The following is a 21837-nucleotide window of genomic DNA, read 5'->3' as shown; positions in this document are numbered from 1 at the left end:
TTCTATGTGCATGCTTGGTTTGAACCACTACAGAGATAATTCTCGTGCTTCTTGATAGCCCTTAAAAGACAGAGACACATGTAAATCACTCTCCTATAGAGAGGAGAAATTAAGTGTTCAAAACCCAGTTAAAAAAGTTGTCAAGCTTGCCTTTTCTGAAGACTTCGTTTAAATTCAGACCCAGTTTACCCCAGATTCACACTAAGAATCTAAAAGTTTCAAGCCCCAAAACAACACAGAGTAGATCACTTTTAAAGTCACCACTGCTATGAGATCAGTAGGTGTTCCTAAGCTATTTTCCTGATTTCTCTCTTCCCATCTGAGCTAAACTCAAGGTGTAATAAAATTAGGTATGCGTGCAGGAAGGCTAAATTTTTGTCTTAAATGATGAAACCTATAATGAACAGGAAAACACTCATTTCTTCTGGTGCTGTCATTTACTAGAATCAACATCATCCTTCCTGTCTTTATTCAGCAGAGAAAACAAAGCTAATCCCAATTTCTAAAGAGCTGGCTAATAAAGGAGTCAAGGGATCATTAGTCTAATTAACTCATTCCTGTTTTCAGTTTACATTTCATTATGCTATTACACTCTTTGAAATGTCAATTTTTAAATACTATAGAAAACTGTTTAACATATAGACATGGTGTTCAACAAATCTAGGAACATATAGAACAGTTACTCAATTTTAGTAAAATAATAGTATCTGGTATACTATTAAGCATCTCCTAGCTAAAAGCCTTATTGTGAACCTCAATTACTGGTACCAAATTAATGAAAATATTTCAGTAACACTTGGTCGCTTGCTTTACATTAGTGGTTTTGCTGTCTGGTTATTTGGTAATACTCAGACAGATGTCCTTGCATCCACTTTTGGTAATTAGATTATTTGATTCTTAACAAAAATAATTCAGGATATCAAATTACAGCTTTCTATCTATTTTTTTTCCTTTTTTTTTTTTCTTCCTATTGGGTGTCTTTCTACAGCTTAATCTAATGAGTCACTTACTGTACTTTAAGTCAATTCTTAAATTGATTCAATGAGTCATTTACTGTATTTTAAGTCAATTTTTAAATTAACGTGACTTCTGTTAAATTGACGGTAACTTCTGTAACCAGCTCTTTGGAAACTATCAACAAGAGTTAACACTACAGGCTTGTACAGACATATTTTTATAAAACAACCAAGTTCTTTATGTAGATAAGTATTATAGAATAAGTTGTGTACACACAAAAGCAAACTGGAAAAGAGAAACACTAGACACACAAACACATTTGCATGTGTATAGTTCTTAGTATCTGATACTCACTGGCTGCATGTTTACTGGTGAGCAAATAGTTTTTGCTTAGTATTTAAACCAGTAAGTTACCAAACGTGCATAACATTACACGTGACTTGGCCACGAGCATCTCTTGGGTTATTCACATGTTTAAATTAGACCTATATCACAAAATGCTGGATCACAGCTTGAAGTGTGGCGATGGCTTGCCAATGTGCTTCTGTTTAGTGAAACACCTGCAGAAGTCTAGGAAAACCAGGGGAACTGAGGTGGGCACGACGGGCCCTGGTGTTGCCTTGGTGTCCCCTTTTCTGAATGTCCTTCTGTGAGATGCCCCTTCTACCTGCCTGTAGAGAGAAGACTCTTTCCCCCTACATATTTGCATGGTTCATAGAAGACACATGACTAAGATCACAGAATGGTTTGGGATGGAAGGGACCTTAAAGATCATTCCAGTTCCTTAAAGATCATCTCAGTAGCTGTCGGCATCCGGCTACGTGTGCCAGCGTACACCCACGGCATTTTCCCAGTGAAAACGTCAGTTATTGTGATTCCTTTGTGTGTATTTTAAGGGATGCTAATGATTGCTTGTGCTGACTCCAACTTACAGGCAAAATGAAGACAGACACATTGAAATGGGGATGAAGCACGACAGCAGCTCTTACATAAATATGATCCAGTCATCAATTATATCTGCTGCAGCACAGGCCGAGTTATTAGTCATGCTGGATAATAAGAAAAGAGATCTGATCCTTACATACAGGCGAGTCTTTTCTTGAGTGCCTGAGAATCACCAAACTGCTTTTTAATACTTTCTGGTGTGATCTGGCCCTTACCTGCAGCACAAAGCTTACTAGGTTAATTCCCAAATCAGCTCCATTTCTGAGAACTGGCGTTTGGTCTCCTGACAAACCCAGACCCTGCCTTTGAGTGTGGTGAGATCTCTACAGCATCCTCTAATTGTGACTGGCTGCTAACAGAACAATGAAAGTTTAGCCCTTCTGTGCTACAGGTACTACAGAAATGAAGAAAAAAATTAGAGAATCCAAGCAAGCAAATCCCCTCAATAACTACTCTGCCCCATCCCCAGCATTTCAAACCCTCACACCTGAAAAGGTAGAGAGGAGCTGGGGATGATGCTTGTTTGTGGTGGCCTCTTTTCCTCTCTGCTGGCTGAAACAAACCATGCAGCTGTTCACAATCACTGTTTTTGTGTAGCTGTCATTGCATTTCAGGACAGAAGAGGATTCAAGCTTCAGACATGTAATTTTGAAAAAAACAAAACAAAACAAAAAAACCCGCATGGGAATATGACTTTGAATCAGAAATCTCTCAGATAGTGACACTCATTACTCCACCTCAGGAGAACGGGTGTATTAAGAGATGTTCATTCAAAATTAGAAACTGGGGGGAAATTTGAACAGTGACAACCACATATTCCAGAATCCATGCAGCTTGTTTCTGGAATATCAGTTGTGGGACCCCAGATCTGCAGGAAGCCAAGAGGACAGTGCCATGCTGATATTTGTCATCAACAATAAAACACCAGAGGAAAACACATACCTTTAAAAAGGAGCAAAGAAAGACCCTGAGTGCAATACCTGGATTGTTTTTAATGGCTTAATAAGGATAAACTACATCTATTAATTAATGTACTTTGAGAAGCCTAATGAAAAACAACATTTCTATTTGTTAAATTAATACACATATCTTCAATATCAGATTTGCTTTAGAAGGACTGAATCCAGATAGTAACTGGAGTGAACAAGGCACCTGATAATGCTCCAACAACACGAGGTGAGCATTAGCTCTCATTAATTCATGTTCTTGGTGTTATTCAGCATCCTGGGCTAACCTGATGTGATGTAACAGGATGTGGCATGCCAGAATGCATCACAACGTGCTCAGCATTGTAAAAGCAAACAAACCCTAAACAACTAAACTTCCTTTCAGACCCTGGCATGGAATCCAGCATTCCTGATCAGACACCGTCTTACTTTTATTATCAACATGTTATACCTTGTGTTGGTTGTTGAATGAGTATTTTCTCTCATCTGTTTTCTAAACCAGCAAAATGGCTCAATGCATCTTAATTTATAAACAAAAGCACAGAATGCTGCTTAAAGCTTTGCCCTACTGGGGATCTTTTCTTTCCCTCCTCTTATTTTATCTGATATTACCCAAACCTAGCCTTGCCAGGAGAAAGTCTATGGCGATTAGGAAATACATGCCATTATTTTAGCAAACCCCTTGAAAAAAAAAAGAACTAATTGGACTTTAAACAAACCTGAAACATTAGAGCAAAACCAATCACAAAAGCAGGAGCTGTGGCACCACATGCCCCTTCTAACAAGGTGTTGAGCACCAAAGCCCAAGGGACTCTTGGTGCTCTCACTGTGAAGATTAGACAAGAGCACTCACGCAGGACACAGCAGGAATATGAAGGGACATGAAGTGAGCAATCCCAGCAGACAGACTGTTGAGATGTCAGTCAGGCACTCTGCCTCCACCACCTTTCACAGAGCTAAACATCTCTTTATGTCAGAACAAATTGGGCGATCCTCAAATCTTTTTTTCCTTCCCCTGACTTCAATGCGATGAGTGCAGGGAACGAGAACGAGAGGAAGAGCGGGAGGGAGTGTGAGGAGACAGTTCAGTTCAGTTCACATGAAAGCACCGTGACATGCTACAAGGCTGAATACTGATATTGGCAACTCTTACAATCTTATCAGAGAGGCACTAGCAGCAGCAACCCGTGCACTACAGACCTCCCCACTCTCCAATTACGCCAGGCGACTTCTCCCTTCTCAAGCAACCCACAATGTCCTTTGAAAATAATCCCCTACATTTGATTAAAAGCCACAAACACAAGCACATTGTTTCCTTATTTTTGAGCGTATTTACTTTTGTCATCTTCCCTTGTTTCTTCTCCTACCTTTCCTTGTTATTCCATCAGGGAGTCCTAATGCTAACTGGCTTCTAGCACAGAGTTAAAATGGAGACTGTATCGTCCACAATCTTATTTTAATGACCTGGGTCTACTTGCAAAAATCTGTACAGGATGTATGGTTCTTTCTTTCTCTCTCTTTTTTTTTTTTTTTTTAAATAGGGTTTTTGGACCACAAAAAATGTGCACAGAAGTTATTTTTGCAGCGTAACAACAGTAAAGAAATCTTTCCACTGACATCTCTGAATGTTAGAGAAAATTCAGTACGATTATATAGAGATATAATAACTGCACTGATTGACCATTTTTATTTTATTTAACTCAAGAAACATTGCCTTAAAATGATCAGACAATTTTAATTCTTTTAAAAATAAATAAATAAATCAAAAAAAAATCAAAAGAAAACGAAGCTCACCCAGGCAAGATGAAGCACTCAATGAAATCACTGGGACAGCTACCTTCAAGAGCAGCAAGATTAAGCTGCTAGTCTACCTTTAGATTAGAAAGGTGCTGAATAATATTTATTCTAAAAATAAGTATTTAACTAAGAAAAAAAAATGAAAACCTTTGGTTTAAAAAAATCAAAGTGAAAATTTGATAAGAAAATATAATTAATTGGTGACTGTCAGGCCTAGCTGTCTACTCTTTAGATAACAAGTTTATTGCAAGCATGATCATTTGTATAAATTAAGTAATTTCTATTTTTTTTCCTCTGGATAATATTTTTTGAAAGTTGTCTAATATTGGAAAATATTAATTGATTATAGCTAAAGAACAGATGCATTACAATTTCAAGTTTCCATTTATAACATTCAGATAGGTAAATATGTATATGGTGCAGACATTACCAGACCATTTACTGCCCATTACCGCCAAGAAAAGAAGCCCATACTAGAAAAAACTGTGCAGCATTTCTGGCATTTGTTAAAGGAAGAAAGCTTTATAGGAAAAAAGAATACCACTGATTTTTACAGGTGTTTAATAAAGATAAGCTGAAAAAAGGGTTCCTATTTTAAGCTTGGTGATAGCTAAAAATGCATTCAAATATGTTCAAAAGCAATCTGAAGTCTCCTAAAAATGGGTGTTTAAAAGTATTCAAGAAAACAGTAAAAATGCAAATAGTATTTGTCACATTATTGTAGGATATGGGACAAAAATGCTCATAAATTCAAAGAACCCTGCTGAGGCAAATGGCATTTCATTTAAATATGACTTTATTTCGGAGTCATTAAAACAGAAATAACGTTTGCTGGTTGCATTGTAAAGGTTACTATGAGAAAACAGCAAAAGTTTGCCCATAGTAGAATGTGTGGTGTAAGGGACTGTGAGCATAACTCCCTTAATTTTAGTTGTTATAACCCTACCATAAGAAATAAAAAGACTTAATGTAATTGATAATTTGCTACTGTAGAAATACCACAGCGAAAATAATGAGGAAGCACCAGTAATTTCACGAATCTACATCCAATATTCCCTCCTTCATACACATTATAATGAGACTGATAAAAAGAAAAATAACAAAAAGGGTGACAAAAGTGACTGCTGACTTCCCACTTAGAAATGTGCTCAATGCTGAGAAAGAATAAAGTACACAGTGACTTGTACAGCTGCTCTTGTCCTCCTGTTCCAACATTTTTCCTGCCTTTTTTTTTTTTTTCTTGTCTGGAAAAATAAACTCACCTAATGGGGCCCTTAGGCTATACAGAATTAGACTAATATGCTGGTTTTAATAAAAACCCTAAATCACACAATTAGAAACATCTAAGCTTACTGAAAAGAGATGTTTTCTAGCTATAACAATGAAGAGCCTTCTGCAACTTGAGTTAAAAAGCTTTCATTTATGTAGACTGGCATAAGTGTGTCCACACTCACTTCTAGAACAGTGAAATAATGCTAGAAGACCCCCCAAGCTCTGGAGTTGCCATTTTGAACCTAAAACTGTCCACTGTAGTCAAACAGCAGTATGAATTGATGGTTATTTGTACATGTACATGAAGATGTAGATGCGCAGGGAGACCTTGATTACACAGACGTTGAGTCAGTGGCGTGACTACTGTGAGTGGTTTTTGAAGAAGGAATCAAATTAAGCAACCCATTAAACATCTGATGTAGGTAAATGAGCTCCCAGGTCTTAAAGTTTGATCCATCTTGTTTTCCTCCATCTACTGCATCCATTTGTATTTGTAAAACTCAGTCACGCACGTGCCTTAGTCTTGCTTAATTCTGTCACTGTCTTTGAATGCATCCCGTACAGCACTTTTGTGTGGTTTAAATCCAGCTATGAAGACTTATTATGGTTCTGATACCAGAGAGTTAACATAATTTGGCACCGCACCCTACTCTGGAGCATGGACCTACCTAGAGTGGAGAGTTGCAGCCTGGCCTGGCCTGGCGAGCCCACATGCCTGGTGGCCTTCACCACGCCAGCAGCAGTGGTGTGCCACAGGGCTGGCTGTGGGGAGCTGGGCATGGCAGGTCTGCATGTGGCCCTGATTAACATGGATTCCCAGCAGCTGGGAATAATTCTGGGAGTAAGGGTGGGTAACCAGGAAGCCTGGACACCCCCTGGAGGTAACCAGGAAGTCTGGACATCTCCTGGAGGTAAAGCCTGTGCCTTCAGGAGCCTAGCAGTGCTGTGGCCTGGGCAGCCCTCCTGAACGAGGCTAGAAGACAAATGGTGCAGTCATTTCCCTCTTACTCATGAGGCCAAAGTCCCTCAACAAAAACACTGTTGTTTCTACCAAACGTCTCTTGTTTGTCAGCAGGACAATCCAAACCATTTCCTGTCTCTCAGACAAAAGATGTGGTCCTTTCCTGAAGCTGCTCTGAACAGAGCTTAGAATAACACATGCTGGCTTATGCTGAAGACCTCCACAACAGCCCAGATAAAAGTGGCACCAATGGGTAGTGCAGCCTTCTGGAATCTTCACGTGGCCTACACAAATCTGTATTCAAGTTATTTTCTTCGAGCCTGAAATTGATTTGTGATGTTCTCTCTGCAGACTCACAATTTACATAATTTGCCATTATTTTTGCATCACACACTACTCCACTTCGTGGGCTAAATTCTTCTCCATGGAAGCAGTGAGGCGTGGGCTTAACTTTAAGCACAAGAGGTCCTATGAGACTTCTGTGCTACTGCTCACATGCTGCACTTAAACATATGCTGATTTATATTGTTGTATGGTATCCTATACCTAACGTGGTTTTGCACAGCTATTAATATTGGACACACAATATCTGCAAGAATAACTGGGCTTATTGTCTCCACAGATTTGCGCTAATATAGCGGCGTCTCAAGACATCACATCATTTTCATAACAAGGAGGAGATTTAATTTCTGCAGATTTGTGTAAAAAACAATTTGGAAACTTTGCAACAATGATATTGCTTCCCATAAATGCGAAATCGGTAAAAAAATCATGAGGCAAACAGAGCACACTCGCAATATTATTTTTTCTAGCTTAAGTACCAGCATTATTCAAAGACATTACACTGTTAAGTATCCAAATAATTCATTCATCTTAAGGATTGAAAGCATAATATTATTTTGTTAAATTAAGCTCTCTCTTTGCCAAATCCCTCTTTTCCACTTAAACTGAGGCAATAAAGGCATCTGAAAATGAGTCTGCGCATACGGCTTTTATTTTCACATTTCAGGTTTTGCACCATTCCAGCTGGGGCATGCCCTTGCCTCGTTGCTGTGTACCAAAATGCTTACTTTTGTGATTCCCTGGTTCTGAACACAAAACGAACCTTGAGCTTTATCATCTCATTCCTATCTTCCATTGCTAGCAGGAGGAAGGAGGTTGGCGAGGGAAAGCGTTGTTTGCCTTTAACTTACTGGCACCAATACAGTGTCTCCAGTTAAAAAGAAATGCTGATAACTGAAAGTGACTGTTTAAAATGATAGCAAAGATCAAAAGTTCTGACTACAGCAGGGTGTAGGGGGGTGGACAGTACAGTATTAAGCACACCATATTAATTGATGAACATCAGGACTTTGTGGTCATTTAACACTCCCTATAAATGTAGACTTGATAACAGTTATTGATCTCAGTTTTCCTGGAAGAGGATCCCTGGGCTCAGCAGTGAGCAGTTTTGCTTCTCTCAGTTCATAAATACCAGAACAGAGCTATTGCTCAAATGCCATCCTAACTGATGAAAATGAAATAAAAGTGAAGCTTCAATGCAATGCTGAAGAAATACGTGTGTACCTCCACAGGGTTTTTTGAGCAGGTATCCCAAGGTTTATATAGCCTCAAATTTCCTCATGGGAAATACAGAATTATCACAGCTGACCCTTGTTTCCACATGAAAATATTTTTTTTAGTGAAAGCCTAGTCAAACCATAGAAGTAAATATGTCACTGTTTTTATTTAAACTGTTTATTGCTCTTCCTTGTATTACCATGGAACTGGAAAACCTCAGACCATTAATGAATTCACCCAACAGCCTACAAGGTGCAAGTACAAACTTCTCTGTTGCACAGGCAAGAAGACACAGGAGGGAACAGGAAGTACTTGGCTACTGCATCCCCAGCACAACTCTGTCACAAGAGGAAATAACGATGCTGAACTGGAAACAGCTATTGTCTCTCTCCTTTTGTTTGTCACTCAACTTTTCCTATGTTTTTGTTCTTTCTAGCTTTTTCTCCCTAAAACTATGCTATGCTATTGGCTGGTCAAATCAGAAGCTGATTTCTAAATCATTCCGTGATACTGCCGGAAGCATCTAACATCACTGATAATATACAACATGAATTAAACAGAAAATTAATCCACTCTCTCACTCTTTCCATCTCCCCTTCCCCAGAATCAGAAGAACAATCTCTGCATCTTCTGACCCCTAGTTCGGATTAAACCTGGATATCGACAAAAGGACCTAGAAAGAGGTGCACATCCCCTTCTACACAGCTTTAAGGGGAAGCTACGCAAGTAGATGAACTATTGAACTCAGTGCTCTGTCTTAAAAATACGTTTCATTGGGATCGTTAATGCACATATAAGTACCCAAAAGATGTAACAGAATTCTGAAAAAATGAATTAAGGTTGTATTGCCATCAACTCCAGGAAAATAATAAAAGTAGAGAGATTAAGAGGCAAGAATATCTTTCTGAATTGTAAAATAGGTTTATAGGTCTTCTAATAACAACTTTTACTCAAACCTTACATAAATAGGCTTATATGATACAAATATTATGTGGGCTATGTGGAAACTACAAGGTCCCTAATCATGTTTAGGGATTACTTGACAGAACAGAGACATTTCATTCCTATTGGACCTAGGGATTACAGCAAAGAAACATCTAATATTCCATTTTTTAATTTCATGCATTTTTTATTTACCTTTAATGATGCTGTATATATTCATCATCCTGAAATATTAAAACAGTATGAAAAAAGTAATAAATTGGTGGAAAATTTAGGGAATGGGAATGCAACAGCACGCAAATCATACACTATCAAGTGCTTGATACACATTTAAAATTACTGCCTAGTACAGCAAAGCCAAATTCCTGGCAGATTTCTGAAGCGCAAAGTCACAATAAGAAGATCAGCAGAACAGACTGAAATAATAGAATATTCATCCCCCTAATCCATATGCAATTCTTTAGGGCTTTTTTTTAACAATGCATATGAGGTCTGACTGTATTCAGGATTTAAATAAGTTGTCTCTCTCTCTCTCCCCCTCTCTCTCACACACACAGGCACACATACATACACACACTCAGTATTTTTGTTAAAAGAAAGAAAAAAGAACGTATATAGTTATCATTTCTGCTCTAGTGCACCCACAATGACAAGGTTAGCACATCTCACACCTCAGATGAAACAATAGCATTTTAAGCAACAGAAGTGTTAAAAGAAATACATTTATTCATACCATTGAAACCTGCTGCAACAGCTTTGTTGGAAGAAGGGGGCCTAGTTTGCCTGGGAAAGGGATTTTTTTTTATTTTTTTTTTTTTTAACTCTTTCTTACTTCTTTCTAAATAATTACTGGTTAATTTAAAGCAATTTCACATTTAGTTATTGGCAATAAAATTTTGAAACCAGTATTAAATCTTTGAGATCGTGCATTTCTCTCTAGACAGGTGTAATTTTAGATCTAGTATTGTATAAAGGGACAGAGACCTAGAGACGAATAAATCATCAGTCAAAAGACAGATGCTGATGATAATAATGATACATGTAGAAAATATGCATGAAGATGGACGATGGGGAGGTGTAGTATAAAACTTCCATTGCCATGCAGGAGCTTACTGGATTACCTTCAAGTAGTGCAAAAGCCACAACAGAGTGACACATGCTCCTCCAAACAGCAGTATGAAGAGATTCATACCAAACTAAACTGATGTGCAAAGCTTGGGATCAAGCAGGTTTCACACAAGTTTAACTCCTTGATCAGGCTTCGGAGCATCAACACCACTGACAGGTTAGGCATAAAATGAATGCACCCAAACCTGAGGCCTTTGTAACAGTAATACTGACACGGAGTTGCTAAATAAAGGTGCCTCTCTGCAATAATTACAGTGGTCACACACAGCAAGAGAATCCCTTGCCCACCATAACGGATCTTGTCACAGCTCTGCTAACGAGGTGAAGGAGCGCTAGGCCAGGTGATAGCGCTTAGAAGCCAATCTCATAAATGAGACCAAAGAGCCACATCCTCCTGAAACCTGAATAATCAAATGTAGCTGCATGCTATTTGCAGTAACGGGCCTCAAGAGAAATGGCCTGGGCTGGAGACTGCTGCCCAGCATTGCCCAGGACTTTGGGTTCATACCTGGTGAGGGGCACACTGATTTAATCCCCTTCAAATTATGCTCATGTAATAGCCAAGCCGTAATATTAATTGACATTGCTATTGAAATTGCAAGATTATTGTTTTAAGTTGCTACAGATTAAATGAGCAATGTAAGAAGTATTTAATGAAAGATTTTCTTTTTGGTAAGGATCTGCTCCCTTTGATAAGAGCCTGCTGTGATTTATTCAGCCATGATGCCAGGACCGACCCATATCGTGATAAATGCCTTCTTAAAAGGGTCTGTGCTTACTGTTATATACCTGTAAGCGATATGCACCTATTATCGATAGATTTGGGAAAAAATCATAGCCATACTGAAATCAGCAGGAACACTCCAGCAATGGCAGGGCTAGAACATATCCATCCTCCTTATGTTTCTTTATAGGCACATAAGCAAAAGAACAAGCATTCTGAGAAAGGACTTAATCTGTATGGGTGAGTAGGGTGTTGGAGTTGTGGAAGGAAACAGAAGACAAAGCATCAAACTTCTGCTAGAAAATATGATGAGCAAACCGGCTCTGTTAATGCACATTGAACTTTGGAGAGAAAGACTGACAGACTCCCTGCAGAGCTGTCTTGGACCACATCTAAATCTGAAAGGTGTAAGGAGTTGCTGCAAACCTACCACATTTTAAAAAAGAGGGCAATTAAGTACAGGTACAAAGTATCACTTATTTTTTATTTTTAAGGCTATAGAAGGAGGCAGAGATTTATTAAAGAGGAATAAAGGGCAGCCTCTGAAAATTAGGGTATGCTTGAAATACACAAGTATTCTTCCTCCTGCTATCCTATATTTACAGGATTAGTGAGTCTTTATTTCAGTGAAGTTAACTTCTGCTTGTGACAGAAAGCTAGAAAAGAATAGGAAAGGCTTTGCCCAAATTTCAAGACTTTGTTCCAAGACAGAGGTACTAAAGCTTTTCTGAAAATGTTTGTAAACACTGCAAGCACTTTTTAGTGTGAGGAAACAAAATATTTCTTGTTCACACTATTCAGAGAAATGGTTCAACCATCTTCTTTGGAAAGGTTCTAAGCAAGCAACATGAGACATACATTTGGAATATGAAAGTTTAATCCTACTCATTAAAACACGACAAATTTATAATTAACTGAGAATGGAGTCAATAATGAGAACATCTTTCATTGTAATGATGTTGGTACTATCAGCTTGTAATATGGGAATACGCAATGGAAAGTAAAACATAATATGGAAAATAACAAGTCATTTTTTAAAAGAAAATGGCCTGAAAGTTTTCACTTCAGTCCAATCTTTAAAACAAAAATTTTAAATACTCACAAGTTACATTTTCCTGTCATCAGACAAGATAATACATTACATTGTTTTCCTGTGATGAGGAATAATTCAAGGTCTTACATTGCCTGATTAATCTCACAACCAATATTTAGAAAAGGTTTCTCTTTGAGCTAATCAAACTTGACAAAAGCAATCTTCCAACTATGCCACATTCACTGATTTGTAAGATACCTCAAACTTGTGTTTTATTAAATGCAGCTTAAATTAGCAACAGCTCTAAATCCGCTTGCTTGTAACACCCTCCGAATCTCACAGACAATGTACATAAAAAGAAAACACATGCAGATCAAAATTATTAGGACAAACTATTTTTTTCTTAATCAAAGATGCCTTTCTAGTTAGATGCCATCCAGCCACATCTCTATGCTCATGTTATGTTGCACTTTTGGGGGGGTAGGTTCTGACGGTATCCAGTTTGCTTCTGGAACTGAACTGCCTTGACCTTACTGGATAACTTCTGTCCAGTGGTTCTTCCAAATAAGGCTTATTTTTATACATCTGAATATGTAAATATATATATATATTTTATACATATGAAAGAGGATTTGACTTGCTGACTTTTGCGAACTTTCAACATACAATTTTATGATGTTCCTAGGCTTTCAGTATCACAAAATTATCATTAGGCCAAGGGATATTTCTACAGAAGAGCACTGTCATCATGGGACAGCTGCTACCATGACGACTACTAGCTGGGATGCACTACAACACAAACGGAAACACTGTGGAAACACCATCACAATCTTTTTTTAACGTTGGTAGTTCCCTTTTTTTCTGTGAAAGGCCATACGCATGTGAACAGGATTTTCCCATGGTTTGGGAACCTGTTCAAATTTAGTTGCACAACCCTCAGCACTGAAAGAGACTCTTGAATTAGCACAGCTGAGCAGGAAGACAAAATATGGGAGAAGTATAGCATTAACTCGCTACTGAAAATAGTCAAAAAGGAAATCAGGCTTTCAGCTTCTTCTTCTTATGTCACATTTAAGTTCTGGATAAATCTCTTTCTGAGCTATTGACTCCCCTCTATTTCTTCATGGTTGCATGCAACAGAGAAGTGTTTTTAACACAGACAATATGTGTTCAAATGATCTAATATAATACTTCATTAACAAAGACTCACATGTATCAGAAGTTGCTAGTGCAATTCTTTTTCAGACCTGAGGAAGGATAACCAAATATTGGGTAACACACTGGGAAGACTATCAGAGAGTTTCTCTATTTGTTTATATAAATGGGCCAATGCTTTAAAGCACTTCAGAGCACTTAACTAAAGCAAACAAGCACTTGAACTTTAAATATCTAGCAAGAGGAGCTATTGACAAGTATGACTTTACTTAGTAAATCCTAATATCTTTGCGAACTTTAATTCATACGGTCTCTTCACAAAGAGAAGCAGCAGACTATCTCAACTTCAGCTCCACTGCAAGGCACACAGTGAGAGGGGTGAGCAACTGCATATGCCCCTTTTATTTCTTTTTGTTAAACACAAACTGCCTTTTTTTTTTTTCTCTCCCCTATATGGGGACCCTGGGCCCACAGTAGTCTTTAGAAAGCTGGTTCTGATGTTGAAATCAGAACATTATTCTTTCTCTCATTTGGCCTTTAAAGTGGGTTTTCTCCATCTTAAGAACCTCCTTTTCAACACCTTGCTATCCACAGGCAACTAAGCATCGATCACAGAACATCACATTTACCAAACACTGCCCTATTAACTCTCAACAGGTGAATAATGCTGTAGAAATAGCTTGCTACGCTCAGTAAAAACAGAGCAAAAGCATTGCTTTGGTAAGCGGTCATGTCTTGGGGTTAATTTCTTATGCATCTTTTTGGTTTTCATCTTGTAAAACACTCCCTAGCTACTGCATTGTATACAATTACAGTGGTAACTTCTCAAAGAAGAGTGTGATTGGATGCACATATACATTTCCGCTGAGAAATCAGCATCCAAAGAAATAATCTAAATTATTATTCTGTTGGTTTGGACAGTACTTTTTTTTTTTTCCCCTTTGCAACATTATGACTTCATGTAGGTCAAGTACCATGCAGCTTCATAACGAGACTTTCTGCCAAATCAGGTTTGCAGCTATACTCTGAGAAACGGTGAGGATTTACACATTTTGAGGACAGGTCAGCGGCAATTTTCAGAAGGAGAATACCACCAATATACACCATGTCAGCTCAAGCACTAAGTTTGCACTGATAACCATGAAGGCTGTACTTAAGCTTTTCCATCCAGCAGCACGTACGTCCCATTGGCAGAACCTCCTGCCAATGTACGACTCATCCTGCAGGACTCTTTGCTTTTTATTTCTCTCTGAATTTGTTTTGCATGCAGTCTGTGTAACATAGCAGAAAAAAGGTAATGGAATAAACCTTTACTTTTCTTTTGTTGCTATAACTTAAGAGAAAGAACATAAAATATTTTTAAGCTATATTATGGAGTTTGTGAGCCACACTGGGATTTCATTTTGCTAACTTTAGGTTTCATGTTTTCCTCAACACAAAACACGTTTTGAAAAAGTTTACAGAATGGTCCAAAAAAGTGCTGGGAGGAGCGGGTGTTGCTTGTGTGTGCACATCTGTAGAAATGCGTGTAAATTTGGTGGTATTGGCTGTTAAAGATTTGCATGGGCCAGTCTGGTAATGAACACTCTTCAAAACCCTATTTTGCTAGGAAAAAAAAAAAGAAAAAGAAAAAGGAAAAAAAAAAAACACAGAAGAGATGCAGTTGAGCATATGAACTACTCAGATTAGGCTTCAGTCTAGGTACAGTTCCTGAAGGAAAACAGCTTTGAAAATTCTTCGAAATACCCTTTAAATTATAATTGGGTTTTAATACATAAAACAGCCAAGTAATTTAAATGTTTGGAAAAGAAAACAGTCTTTCCTAGAGTTTATGAAGTGATAAGCCTGTTTCTTATGATTAACTATGAATCCTGATTTCAAACATGACCATCTACTAGCACATGCTCTCCATAGCTGACACTATAAGATCATACAGTTTTTACCAAATGAATATTCCAGGGCCCAATTCTGATATTATCCCGCTGCTCTCCCCTCCCCTCAAGTAAGCAGCTTGGTTTTTGTAGAAGTATTTTTGCTTCCTACTCTTAAACAAAAAGTGAAAAAAAAATATTAAAGTTATTTCTGGGGTGCTCTGCTCATGACACATTTCAGTCTAGTTCATGAAGAAAGTCAGATTTGGATATACAGAATACATATCATGATGTTCCCACAGGAAACTGAAAATAAACAGAAAAATAGAAGCGTTCAAGGATAATACGGTGCTCTCTTATTTAAAGAAAAATTCTTAGTAGTGAATATATATTAGAAAGACCATTGAAGGACAGCCAGGACAGCATAAAGTATGTTTCTGGGTATGAATATCCCAAATAATATACCATTTCAAAGCAGTGATAAAAACAAGACCATGTCAAAAGAAAATGTAGCTCAGTTTTCAACACACTGTAAGTAACATGATCAAATTTGGAAAGCCCTGCAAGTTCCCATGGTTTTGGTAGAAATGAATTAAAGGAAGAAATTAAAGAACAGAAGAAAAACTTAGACAAAATGAACTGAGAAAGAGACAAAAGCAGTGAAAAGAAACAGATACAGGGAAAGTACTGGTCTACTTTATTCTAATAATAGAGTCATCAGAGTATCTGCATGCACTAACACCTAATTTGAGCATCCTGAATTCTGATCCTGATTTCCAGAGATGGCAACTACATATTTAAAAAAAAAAAAATTAAATTGCTCATTACTAGAAATAGATTGATTTGCATGAGAAAGGTACAGAGTTAGATTCCCATTTCATTTACGAACATTAAGATCATAGACTGAAATCTCTAAGTAAGCCCTAACCCCCAGGTTAACACTTTCTGCTTGGTGGCAGCAGCATCATTGCCCCTGGGAACTGGGCTGCATGGAGCGGCCTGAGCAAAAACTGATCAAGGGCTTTGGAGATGAGCACGGGACCCTGCAACTCTGTTCTGAATTCAAAGACAAGCCAACAGGGAAACATCAGAATGGGAAAAGTGAGAGGCTGGAACGTACTTGTGTCGGTCTGAGCACCTGACAACACAGGTCAGTCTTGCAAGCAGCTCGATGGTCAATAAGTAAGGACCATTCAGTGAAAGCACAAGGATCAGCTCACGTGGAGCAACATCCAAAGCTGCAGTCATGCTCTACTTTTCTATTTCTTGTTGGCTTTCTCCCCTTCAGCAAAACTTGCTGGCAGGGGTGGTCAGCAGCTTTGCTTATTCTTATGTATGCGAATTTACAGTGACCAAAGAAAAGGGAGTTTACCCTAGAAGCCAGGTGGGAATAGTCCAGTATGGTGTGTGCTGGGGACAAGACATGCTGACCACAGAATAACAGCCATCATTTTCAACTCTGTTATATTTTGCAAGGTTGGGTGTTTTTTTTGTTTGTTTGTTTTTTTTTTTTGGGGGGGGGGGGGAGATGGGAGGGAATGGATGCTAAATTTAATATAAGCAAATCACCAAGATATTAGAAAAGCAGAAGCTAATTTACCTGCTTCTTTAGAGAATAGCTCGGGGATCTAAGTTATTGTTTTCCCATACTTCCAGCTCAACTCTAAATATTACATTGCCAGAATTGTCATCCCCTGGACGCTACATGTGAAAATTCCTAATTAAGCATTTTTGTGCTTTAACACTTTCTTTAGGCACAGTTGCCCAAATAGTTAAGAACAACCTCAATGATCATCAGACCCATGCTGAAATTTGGCATTGCCCTTTGTTTTGCAGGGGAGAGTTTGTTTTACCCTGGATAGTGGCTTGTCAGCTTCTAGGACAGTCAGCCACTAGGATCTTTCTCATCTGCAAGTACCTAGCACGTTTCCTTGTTTTAACCAACTGCACAGTTACAGCAGCCAAAATGCATTTATTTAACATTAACAACTAAAACCCCGCATCCAACCATCCTGGACTCTCAGAAAGTTCAAGAGCAGGACCAAAATTTGACAGGTCGGCTTGCAGCCCACATTTCATCCCTCTGAAGCGATACGCTTCGAGAGGCAAACCACACACTCCTGGCTGCGCTCTCCCACCACCCCAGCGGCTCCTGCCAGCATGTTTCACCAGACAAGTGCACAGGAGAGGGCACGAATCCCCTTCATCAACTCACCATCCTTTTCTAGTCACATTCACTACGCATTGCATTAGAAAATCGTAACGGTGTTAAAATATTTTGGCAGGATTTGTTATGGCCAGATCACTCACTTCCTTTGGGACACACAAAGCCTCCTCTGGCAATGAAACAGCCAAAATGTCAGCAAATCCTATAGAACAAAAAAGGGTCCGTCAATGTAAAGCCTAAATGAATCTCTATTAAAAAACAGAAATCAAACAAACAAAAATATGCATAACAAAAATACACGTGCATAAAGAAAAACAGTCTAGAAATATTCACTTTTTATTAACATTTTCTTCTTCCACCCTCCAGAAACTTTTTAGCAGCATTACAATGTATTCATCACAAGGTGCTATTAGAGCACAAGCTCACTCCGAGTGTTACCAATTCGCGGACAGATTAGAGGGCACATTAATAACATAGTTAATATGAAGTGTTTAGAGCCTTTACGTCGGTGACAAATACGACTCAGCCAAATTTCCTGACCATTGAGGCCACGGAGGGACAATTTGGTAGATTTCATCAACAGCTCTAATTATGTTCCTGTCAAGTCGAGAACAAAGTAATCCATAACTGGGGGGCTGCTCAGAGACAGTGGCACACAAGAGTAATTTATGCCCAAGACACAGGCCCCTTGCTGTAGTTAGTGAGCACAGTGCCTGACTAACAAGTGGGTTCAAAAAGGAATTTATTAGGAAAAACACAGCCCACCGGCTGCGAGTGGCTTGTCAGGTGCAGGCTTAGGAGGTGTTACAAGGCAAAGTCTACAGGCAAGCCTCTTGTCTATGCAAGCATCCCATATCCATGCTTGCTCCTGCCTCTTTGGGCTTAAAAAGTGGGTTTTCAGCCCAAAGCATTGCTCAGCAGGGGAGTGGGACCCAAGGACCGGTGAGCACATGGCCACGACCCCGTGCTTCAGAAAATCTGTTCAGTCCTCGGGACACAGGCAGCACTGCGAGGCAGAGCAGATGCCCTTTTGCGATCCTATAAATAATGCACTAATGAAATACCCAAAGGGATTATTAGTAGCAGTAGCCTAAAATGCCACCATACACTACACATTTCCTACCACAGCCCAACTATGAAACAGACTGGGGAGGGGTGCAAATAGGGGAGAAGCTGTCAGGTAATTTTGAGTCATTTTCCACTGGGATCTATATCGGGATGCAGCCTCTGTGCTTTCAAGCAGGATAATTTCATATGTGATACTTGTTGCATTTCACAAAAAGTCTCTTTCACTTGGGATGGGCTACTTTCGTAAGTAGTAAGATGTTAGAGAAAACAGTGTTATGCATTGCAAATGTAATTAAGAACAGTATCTATAAACCTTTGGAAAAAATAGCAATAAGAAAAGTTAGACTTAAAACATTTCTCGTGACAAACACCAAATACAGAATGGATTTTAAAGCAACTTTCTGAAGTTAGCTGTGAGCATACACTCTTGTCAGCAGTCTCAGGTTTTTATTTAACAAGACAAAAAACACAGAACTTAAAAAAAAAAAAAGTCATTTTACATCCCTTTCTTTGATACTGAAGAACCAAGCTACTAAAACCAGTACCAGCAGCTGGAGGGGACTGAAGCCCAGGTAAGGGGAGCACTCAAACAAGGCCCACTTTGGAGACTGACCTGCATGGGGGCCCGGGAAGGTCGCTTTCTTTTTCCTAAGTTCCCCACTGGTAAAATAGGCACCAGCATGTATAGGGAAGGACATTGTCCCCACGTGCCGTATCTTACCAATGTATTTTTGAATTTGCTTCACCGAACTACCTCATAAACAGTGGCACAGAGTGAATGCAGGATGCAGCTGGGAAGCACTACACAAAACCCCTCAACCTCTTCTTTCATGCTTTGCTAAGGTGTCTTACTCAAATTTGCTTGAATACATCTGAACCTGTAACTTATCTGCTCTTAGGTTTAGGGAATTCCCCTGCACCTCCTGAGCCGGATGGTATCAGTCTCTTAGGGCAGAAGCACTTCACAGAATTATGATTACTTGCACCTTACAACACTTTGCATCCAAGGATAAACAACAAACAAACAATACATCACAAACACTGATGGCTTCAACTTCACAGTGAGGCAAAGCAAAAAGGGAAGGACACAATGTTATTCTGCAGATGCGAGAAGAGAAAACTCTGGTAAATCACCCAGAGGGCAACCCAGGAGCCGAGCAATGCTGGACTTCATAATTCCCCGGCTCGTGATTCAGTCACAAGACACGCTTCCTCTCCTGGTGAAATGTCATGCTGCCTCATGCCTCTGCTACAGAACACATTTTAACCAAGTGTAGCAAAAGCATGATGATCCCATTAAGTATCTAACATCTAATACCTTGTGAAAACTAATTTAGTGCTTTATCAAATCTCTAGTTTGTATGTAGAGCATAAACTGGCTACATTTGCTAATAGGGCAGATTGACCCATCCCATATATTATCAAAACACATCAAAGTCTGCTGGAGGACATAGCCTTAGCTACTTATTATCCTCTGCATTAACTCTCTCTCCAGCTACTCGACCAATACATTTCCCTGCAACACATCTGTCACGATTTTGCAGAGAAATCAGCAATTCTGAGCAGCGCAGTGGTCAGAGACAGATAACAGGACTAAACCCATCATGGCCGCTCGACTTCACAAACTACTGTTAACTGGCACAAACAGAAACCTGCCACGCCAGCCTTGCACAACAGCACTCCACTGCCAGGCCCCTGAGATTCGCCCTCTTACTTAGATTTGTATTTTTAGAGCTTTCGTCATTCACATGATTTCTTCAAGATTTATTACATACAAGAGAGAAATAAAGTTACATGCCAGCAGCTTCAAATTTACAAGATTTTTTTTTTTTTTTTTAAAGCAGGAGAAGGGCATCTTACACAAGAGAACATGTGGCTTAGTAATCAGGAAAGAAAGTGCCAGAATATTACTAATAATAATGTTAGCAATATTAGATCAAATGAGAACATCTTTGTTGGCTCAGATGCTGTGCAGTCGTATTCCTGCCTGTGATATATTTAGGGTATTATTTGTGACACTGTATAATGAATTGTAAATTTTGAAGCCACACTTCTTAATGGCTGGGAACTAACATAAATGGCAAAGATATTTATTTATTTATTTAATTATAATTGCTACTATTCTCTGTTAGGTAGTATTTGTCTTTGTCTGGAAACCCTGAGCCATTGTACATGGGACCTTAGCAGCCTTTTCTGACTACCTGGCTACCTGAATTACCAATTATTGCCATAACCCAGAAGGTAATACTAGAATATTCCTAAAGAAAGCCAAAACATGCTCTCCCTTCTAAAAGAAACCAAATCCACTCCAATGAGAAAATTCGTCTTTCACTTTTCATAAGTGACTGTATATAGTTCTAAAATATAAGCACATCCCTAGTCATTCACATTGAATTCTACAGCTTCAATCATTTTCTTTTTCTATAGACAGTTTGTCAAGCTGTTTTTTTTTTTTCTTTTTCCTTATAAATTCTAGCCCTCCATATCTTTAAACCCTAGTATAAACAAGTAAAAGGTATTTTGGGGTGTATGAGGGATGTTACTAGAAGTTTTCTGTTTTCTTGGTGATTTCAGAGCCTATTAATGATGGGTTCATTTCTCACCCAGAGAATATTAAAACCTGCTTACAGCCCAGCTGTGGTTTAGCATCACCAATCCAAGCAGGCCAATACAGAAAGTCTCCTGCTGGGTAAAACTTCTAACAGGTGAACTTCTGGCTGGGGGCATACATCAAACAGAAAACAAAGAAGTGGCCAGTGAGTTAAAATATGACAATTCTGTTACTGAATTTAACTGCAAATCTTTGGAGCTTTATCCCCCCCCCTTCCTTCCCTCCCCCTTTTCTTTTTCTTTCCCTTTTGTTTTTATTTCGAAATCACAGGAACTACGCAGCCTAGCAAGACTATAATCACTCAGCAGGAACCTGGCACAAGGACAATACAGCCACCAGCCAGGCAGCAGGAAAATGAAGGAAATCTCTCTCTCCCTCCCCCTATGTTGCTTAAAAGAGGCCCGGCATGAATGGATCTTCCCGGTAGCCACCAGCAATTTCTTATTCCTTCCGAGCAATCATCAATTTCAGCATCAAGTGGTTTAGTGGATCCACAACTGGTAGTGGCAGCGGAGTAAGCCCAGCATGCAAACGGTTTGGCTAATTTAAAACCCTTTTGCTGCCGAATCAAACATGACAAGACAACAGTAAAAAGAGAGGCTATTATCCCAAATGAGAGTCGGCGGATGGCTGAAATTGGCTTGAGTGGCAGAGACAAAAGAGGTGAAAGGAGCAGGGACAACCAGGCATGATAATACC

The 21837-nt window shown here is 39.0% G+C and overlaps 1 protein-coding gene across 4 annotated transcripts in view; it reads right to left on the bottom strand.

Annotated features, from left to right (window-relative positions):
* The window catches only part of ESRRG (estrogen related receptor gamma), a 383447-nt gene that overhangs the window by 215785 nt on the left and 145825 nt on the right, over positions 1 to 21837 (bottom strand). For 2 of the 4 annotated variants that reach the window (XM_035558432.2, XM_050709700.1), the window contains exon 2: positions 17603 to 17661. The exons of 1 other annotated variant lie outside the window; for it this stretch is intronic. Coding sequence is in view for 2 of the 3 variants with exons in the window: in XM_050709700.1 (XP_050565657.1) it covers positions 17603 to 17661 (59 nt within the window). In the remaining variant the exon portion in view is untranslated. Of the gene's footprint in view, positions 1 to 17507; positions 17804 to 21837 lie in introns of those variants that run through there. One more of the 4 variants, XM_035558416.2, reaches the window with a different exon arrangement.

The sequence above is a fragment of the Cygnus atratus genome, chromosome 3 (genome assembly GCF_013377495.2).
Source record: "Cygnus atratus isolate AKBS03 ecotype Queensland, Australia chromosome 3, CAtr_DNAZoo_HiC_assembly, whole genome shotgun sequence".
NCBI classification, from domain to species: Eukaryota; Metazoa; Chordata; class Aves; order Anseriformes; family Anatidae; genus Cygnus; species Cygnus atratus.
This window is presented reverse-complemented; position numbering and strand designations above follow the sequence as displayed.